General features: G+C 46.2%; 1 protein-coding gene across 1 annotated transcript in view; it reads left to right on the top strand.

Moving 5' to 3' along the window:
• TAPT1 (transmembrane anterior posterior transformation 1) overlaps positions 1–6,725 on the top strand; it is a 102,057-nt gene extending 95,332 nt beyond the window's left edge. Inside the window, exons 13-14 of the mRNA XM_007950075.2 lie at positions 4,722–4,882; positions 6,496–6,725. Of these exons, the coding sequence (XP_007948266.1) occupies positions 4,722–4,882; positions 6,496–6,725 (391 nt within the window). The remainder of the gene's footprint in view (positions 1–4,721; positions 4,883–6,495) is intronic.
• The last annotated feature ends 1,268 nt before the right edge of the window (positions 6,726–7,993 follow it).

A 7,993-nucleotide genomic window follows, 5' to 3' on the forward strand; every position in this document is an offset into this window, starting at 1 on the left:
ACTGTGCACAGTCCTCTGTGCAGTCCCTGGCTAGCAGGGCTGATTTTTTGGTTAATTCTTAGGTCCTACCACCACTCAGGAATCTCCAAACTGTCTGTGCCATCAGGATCGCTGCCAGACCGCAGCTCCGTATGTCTCCTTTTTTGGTATTTTCATGCAAATTCTTCTGGTAGTTGGGGTTTAGTCCACTTCCATATCCTTCCCTTCAAAGCTCAGGGGTCCAGGATTATCTTCTGTGTCTGTGTAAATTGGTTTCCCTTTTCTTTGTTGAAGAGGGTCTGTGCAGTCTTTCTGCCTAGTCCAACATCTTGCTGGAACCTCTCCTTTTTTTTTTTTCTTCCATCATTGTAAATACATCACAAAACTTTGGCTACTTCAGCTTTTCACAGGTGTACAGCTTATTGACAGCAATTACAATTATTGGCTGTTCAACCCACCCTTAATCAGTGTGAGTTTTTCATCATCATTAACCTCTCCTGTCCCCTGCCTTCCTACCACTGGTAACTACTAAAAAACTTTGGTCTTTATACATTTGCGTTTTCTCGTGTTTGTGTATAAGTGAGATCATATAATCCGTTTGTGATTGACTTATTTCATTCATTAAAATGTCTTCAAGCTCCAACCATATTGTAGCATGCATTAACACTTGTTTTTCCTACTGGTTGAATAATACTCCATTTTTTGTATGCACCACTTTTTGTTTATCCATCTGTTGATAGGCATTTACGCTGTTTCCACTTTTTGGCTATTGTGACTAGTGCTGCAGTAAACATTAGGGTTCAAGTGTCTGAGTCTCTGCTTTCAGGTTTGTGGGTACATACCTGTGAGTGGAATTGCTGGGTTTTGTGGTAGTTCTGTTTTCTGAGTAACTGCCATACTATTTCCCACAGTGTCTCTACTATTTTTGAATTCCCACCAGCAATCGATCAGGGTTCCAGTTTCACCACATCTTTGCCAACATTTGTTATTTTCTGCTTTTGTTGTGTGTGGGGTGTGTGTGTGTGTTTAATCTTAGCCATTCTACTGAGAGTGCTAGAATAGTATCTCACTGTGGTTTTGATTTACATCTCTCTGGTTCCTAATAACATTGAGTATCGTTTCATATATTTGATGACCATTTGAATGTCCTCTTTGGTGAAACATCTTTTCAAATCCTTTGCCCAATTTGGGTTATTTGTGTTTTCGTTGTTAAGTTGTCCAAGTTTTATATATATTTTGGTTATTAGATTCTTGTTGGATACAAGATTTCCAAAGATAGTCTTCCAGTCAGTAGCTTGTCTTTTCACTTTTTTGGGGCAAGTCTTTTGATGAACAAAAGTTTTACTTTTTATGAGGTCCCATTTTGTCATTTGCTGTTTGTATTTTTGTTACTATATTAGATAATCCATCGTTGAAAGCTCAGCCTGACAGTGTTGCTGTCCTACTTGTTCTTCTAAGACTTTTATGGTTTTAGTTTACATATTTAGGTTCTTGATCCATTTTACATATGTTTTTGTGTATGGTGTGAGGCGTGAATCCTGTTTCATATTTCTGCATGTGGAAATTGAATTTTTTCATTAGCTTTATTGAAGAAACTCTTCTTTCCCATTGAGCACCTTTGTCAAAATCAGTTGACCATAGATGTGTGGGTTTATTTTGGATTCTCAATTCTATGCCATTGGTCTTTGTTTCTATTATACCAGTACCAGGCTGTTTTGAGTACTATAGCTGTAAAGTACATTTTAAAATCAGGAAGTGTGTGCCCCCTCCTTTGTTCTTCTCTTTCCCCATAGTTTTAGCTATTTAGGGCCTCTTGCTATTCCATATAAAGTTGACAATTACTTTTTCTATTTCTGTAAAGAAGACTGTTGGAATTTTGATTGGAATTGTGTTGACTATCGATTGCTTTGGGTATTGTTGACAAGAATAGTAAGTCTTCAGTCCATGAACATGGAATATCTTTCCATTTATTTAAGTCTTCTTTAATCTCTTCAGCAGGGTTTTATAATTTTCATTGTATAAGTCCTTCATGCCCTGTTTAGATTTATTTCTAGGTATTTTACTTTCTTAGATGTATTATAAATGGAATTGTTTCCCTAATTTCCTTTCAGATTTCTCATGCTGGTGTATAGAAACCCAGCTGATTTTTATTTGTTGACCTTGGACCCTGCAACTTTGCTGAGTTCCTATATTGGCTTTACATTTCTTGTGGACTCTTTGGAAATTTCTGTATATAGAATTATATCCACTAATAGAGATACTTTTACTACTTCTTTTCTAATATGGATACTTTTTACTTACTTTTCTTATTGATCTGGCTAAGACTTCTAATACTATATTGAATAGAACTGGGGAGAGTGGACACCCTTTTCTTGTTCCTGACCTCCAGGAGATAGCGCTCAGTCTTTCTTCATTAAGTATAATGGTGGTTTTTGTCTTTTCATTTATGCACTGAATCATACTGAGAACTTCCCTTCATCAGGCTTCAGCCCTGAGGCAAGGGGTGGGCTTGGAATCAAGAGGCCTAGTGGGGATTTAGTAGGTGTGAATTGCAAGCTAGACAGCACCTAGGTAATGCTGAGAAAACAGTGGAAAATGTGAGAGGAGTTCAGAGAAAACCTGCACCTGACAGTCCAGCTGAGAGTCTTGTGCACCTGCCACGCAGCCCTGGGGCTGTAGATGTCCGTGTGGCACTCTCAGCTCTTGGGGAGGCTGCGGACAGTAAGGAAAACCTGTTTGCCCCTTGCTTTCACCTTCTTCCAGGCTGTTCCTCAGACTTGCCTTCAGTGACTTGTCATTTCCTATGGTTCTTAGTGTTTCATCTCAGGCACTAGAAACAAGCAGACCCATCCTCACTCATTGTGAAGCTGCGGTTGTGGTTATTGAGTTGAAGGCGTTCTGGTGGCACAGTGGTTAAAGCAGTCATCTGCTAACCAGAAGGTTGGCAGTTCAAACCCACTAGCCGCTCTGTGGGAGAAAGATGAGGCAGTCTGCTTCCATAAAGATTTGTTGTTTTTGTTGTTATGTGCCGTCGAGTCAAACCCGACTCATAGCAACCCCTCCTTGGGTTTCTGAGGCAGTATCACTACGGAAGTAGGGTTGCCCAACCTTCCTTCCGAGGAGTGGCTGGTGGGTTTGAACTGCCAGCCGTCTGGTTAGCAGGCAAGTGTCTTAGCCACTATGCTACCAGAGCTCCCTCCATAAAGATTATGGCATTGGAAACCGGGGCAGCCATGGTCTGCCCTATAGGGTCATTAATGACTCAGAATTGACTCAGTAGCAGTGGGTTTGGTTTTTAGTATTGATAGATGTGAGATGATACCAATGTGGGATTTTTCTTTCTAGCATTTTTCTCTAGATTTGTATCAAGTGCCTTAAAATGTTGTGTACATTGTTTTGTTTTAAATTGTGATTTGGTGTGAAAGCTTACCAAGCAAATTTGTGCTCCATTCAGTGGTTCACACACATTTTGTTTCATGACATTTTGATTGCAGCCCCCACAGTGTAACAGCTCTCTTCCCACTTCCTCCCTGTGGGTATCTTTCCCCTGTGTCTTTATTGCCTATACATTCCTGCCCTCTGAGCTTTCCCATGTGCAAGTGCCGTCTTTCTGGTCTCCCATGGTTGATTGTTCTAAGGAGTGCACCTCCCTGGTGTAATTGTTCACCTTGCAGGCCTCTGTATCATTTGGTTGGAAATTACAGAGAAATGCTCTGTAACTTTTGATCCAGAAATTTAACTTCTATAATTAGAATTATCTAGAGTTTTTATCTTAAGGAGATCCAGGTTTAACTATAACCCATTACAGTGACATATTGGGCTGTTTAAATAATGTCAGTGAGAAACATTTACTGATATGGAAAACACTTATATGTTCATACACAAAGTAACAGCAGCTGAAATAAAATAGCAGAATTGGTTAGCCCTACTGCATGTGAAGGAAGCACTGTTCTAAGCCCCTTTCCTGAATCATCTCCTTTCTGGATTAACTGGGTGAGTAGCTTGCCTGGGTCCACACAGGTTCTAAACAGTGGAGTCAGGATCCACACGCAGATACCTATACCTCAGAATCTAAACTCTGACTCATAACTCCCACGCTTTACCTTATAAAATAGTCCGTGTCACGTGACTCCATTTCTGTACAGTAAAGAGTACAAAAAGATGTGTCCTTTTAGCAAAGCCACGTAAAGATGACAGACCAGAGTGTCCACAGTGATTTCCAGTGGGATGTGGAGTCACAGGGCCTGTTCTTCTCTCTCTTGTTCATCTGCCTTTTCTGAATGGATTTGTTTGTGATGAGAGAATTGGTGCTGTCGCGTGCTGTCGAGTCTGTTTTTGACTCATGGCAACACCCACGTGACAGAGCAGAACTGCCTCTAGGCTGTAGTCTTTGTGGGAGAGATTGCCAGGTCTTTCCCCCGTGGAAGTGCTGGGTGGGTTTGAACCAGCAGCCTTTGGGTTAGAAGCTGAGCGCTTAGCCATTGGAGTGCCACTGTTAATTAACTTAGTACAAGGAGAAAGTCTTCATAAGTTCTCACAATGATGAAGCACGATGGGGATTATTAAAATTCTCTCCTTGCGGTGAAGCCCCTGGGTGGCCAGGCCCTGAGGAAGGCAGGCTCCTGACCAGGAAGCTGGGGCTCCCAACCCCCAGTCCCCATCCGTCTTGGCAGCCCGTGGTGGGGAGCGCATGCACAAGGCCAGATGACAGCAGCGGTCGTGTGTTTTGTTTCCGGCTGTAGGTTGATCTCCCTGAAAGTGCTAAACAGCATCGTGCTGCTCGGGAAGTCATGCCAGTACGTGAAGGAGGCCAGGATGGAGGAGAAGCTGTCCCACCCTCCCCCCGCCAGCACGCCAGGCAAACCAGCCAGTAAATCCCCCAACAAAAGCTCATCCCCTCAGAGTACGTCTGGTCCTTGTCTCACTTCTCACAATCAGTGTTTGGCAGTGCTGTATACTTTGCTTTCAGCTTACTCAGGGTTCTCTCTCCTTTTTATATGGTTATATTTTAGACCGCATCGCAGCTGCACTTGACACAGTGCTGTGAGTTTTCACCTTTATTCATTCATGGTTCCACAGATAACTGTTGACATTACCTGCCGGGTCCCAGGGATACAAACCAAAAAAGCCAGTTGTCATTGAGTGGATTCCCACTCAGAGCGCTTTGGGTGTGTCACAGGAGAACTGTGCCCTGTAGGGTTTTCAGTGGCTGATTTCAGAAGTAGATCACCAGGCCTTTCTTCTGAGGTGCCTCTGGGGAGACTCAAACCATTAACCCTTCCGTTAGTGTTAACTGTTTCAGCCATTCAGGGCTTCCGGAGGGATACAGTCATGGAAAAGGGAAGATGTCTCTGCCCTCGTGGAGCTCATTCTAGGCTGTGAGGTGGAAGAAGGGAGAGGGAATGAACAAACTAGGGGGTGTGTACTGTGCCAGGTAGCAGTCAGTGCTATAGAGGAAAATAAAGCCAGTTTAGGGGAAAACCAAGTGTACAGGAGTTGGGGTCTCTACAAAGAGACACCCCCTGAACTGAGCTGAAGGTGGGGGGCAGCGAATCTTCTGTGGCAGGAGTGGCCCCAGCAGAGAGCCAGTGCTTACAGAGGATCCAGGCAGGAGCAGACTAGCCTGCTGACAAGAAGAAAGGCAAGTTGGCTGGTGTGGTTGGGAGAGGGCCTGAGAGGCCAGCCAGAGCCCAGGTCACATAGGGGACCTCGGCTTCTCTTCTCAGAGGGGAGGGAGCCACAGCAGGGCTTTGAGCACAAGTGACAGGCTGCCACATACATTTTAAGAGGGTAATTCCCAAGCTTTGTGGAAAACAGACTTTAAGGGCAAGGCCGGACAGTGAGGGCCAGGCAGTGGTGGTGTGTGGGTGGAGAGGTCTGGAAGGGCCCAGGCTGTGCAGTGAGCAAGGTTGGTGCTAAGGATGCTCTAAGGGTTCAGGCCTGGAGCCCTAGAGGAAGAACTGCAACAATTGACTGAATTTGTGTCATTCAGTAGCGGTTCCCTATTAATGTAAGTATTTATTGGCATGATTGAGTCCACATGGTCTGTTTTTAAATGTATGGAACAACTGTGTGCCAGGTAGTGGCACGATGCTGGAGATATGAGGGTAAATGGGTCGTGGTCCTGCCTGTCAGGCCCCACAGACCCGTGGGAGAGACAGCACGATGGCTAATCCGAGTGGATGTGTGAGGTGTGTGCAGGGGGCAGGAGCTGTGATCTCCTGAAGATGGTGACGCCTGAACTAAACTTTGAAGGGCAGGAAGAAACAGACCAGGGGAGGCAGGCGGGAAGGGTGTGTCAGCAGGAGTACCAGCGGAGCAAAGACAGGGAGGCCTGAAAGGCGGGCAGCGCTCACAGGGGCTCTGGAGAGGGCTGGAGGGGGCTGGGAGCTCCATCATGGGGGGCCGTGCTTGTGCGTGGAGCGACAGGAGTAAAGTACAGCCACACGCAGATGCCTGCCTTGCCTCCAGGGAGAGGAGGTCCGTTCCCGACTAAGTGGATCTGCTCTTCCACAGGCCCTGCCTCTGAGGAAGCCCTGTCTGCTTCAGTCACCAGCCAGCCTGCTCGTCCAAAGGAAAACGTCGTCCCGCTTCTTGTGACAAGCAGTTCTGACCAGTTCCTGACTACTCCAGATGGCGATGAGAAGGACATAACACAGGACAGTTCCGAATTGAAACACAGGTCTTCAAAGAAAGATCTGTTAGAGATAGACAGGTTTACAATCTGTGGAAACCGCATTGACTGAACCTGGGCCACGTGGGCTGGAGATGCCGAGTCCCGGGCAGCAGACACCGTGCCACCAGGACAGACAGAGGCAAAAAGTGGCACTAAACTATTTATTTAAAAACTTAAATTATTAATGGCGAGCAAATATTAGTATCTTTCTTCCAGCAACGTGGATGGGGTGAAGGTCCAGTCAGAACAGTGGCAGCCTCCAGCTCTGCCTTCTGGGGAGAGTGGGTGACCAAGCAGCAGGTCACTCTGGCCTGGCGGAGGCAGCAGAGGGGCACCGGCGCTGTCCTGCGGGCTTCCAGAGCCCTTCGGGCTTCCAGGTCGGCCTCGGGGCCTCTTCAGAATGGGACGCACCGGAGGACCGGGAGACTGACCGGACGTGACCTTTCCAGGCTCACACTCTGTTCGCAAACTGTTTCCAGACTTCATCTGCCAAAGCATTAAGGGCATTATTACACGAGAGCAGTGTCCCTACCACCACAGTGATCCTTGATGGTGTATCTGAGCTGATCAGAATAAACGGCTACCTTAAATAAGACAATGATGCATAATAGCGTTTTATAGAAAAACAGAAACTTTAAGCCATTTAGTTATTTTGTTTAAAAAAAAAATTCATTTAAAGAAGGTTATGCATCACTGAAAATGTTTTCTGATTTTCCCACTGACTCTTTAAGGCAGAGCATGAGCTGTGCGGTGTGGACCTGCAGCGGACGGGACAGAAATGCCTTCTGGGGCGCTTCCGGGGCTGGCAGAGCAGAGCAGTGTAAACTGCCAGGTGCTGGGAACTAGCTTTGCTTTGAGATAATTGCTTCAGAAATTGTCACAGCTGAAAGGATTTGGTGGTGAATAGATGGGAAAATGGTCAACATGCAAAATTCAAAGGTGTCAGCTTTAACTGGGCTTTTTAACTAAGTGTTCTAAAGTTAACACCCTAAATAGATGGAGCAACACGGTGTGGCTGGAGCTTATCGAATGCATGGGCTTTCTGTTTAGGGCACGGTGGGTGCCCGTGCTGGGGGTGCGGTGTGCTGTGGGAGAGCGTCTGTGGGGAGAGGTGACTGTCAGGGTGTCTGTGCCAGGGGTGGGGTCTGTTGTCAGAGAGGGCCTGGGAAGAGAAGTGACCGTCAGGCGTGTCTGCCGGGGGCGCGGGTGCTGTGGGACAGCGTCTCTGTGGGGAGAGGGGCGTGTCAGGTGCCTGTGCTAGGGGGCCGCAGGCCCGTCCTGGGAGAGCAGTTGGTATGAAAGGGCAGACTGTGCACATGTTGGTAACAGCAAGCAAAA

The sequence above is a fragment of the Orycteropus afer genome, unplaced genomic scaffold, assembly GCF_000298275.1.
Source record: "Orycteropus afer afer isolate SDZICR_OR568_19922 unplaced genomic scaffold, OryAfe1.0 scaffold00262, whole genome shotgun sequence".
In the NCBI taxonomy this organism is placed as follows: domain Eukaryota; kingdom Metazoa; phylum Chordata; class Mammalia; order Tubulidentata; family Orycteropodidae; genus Orycteropus; species Orycteropus afer.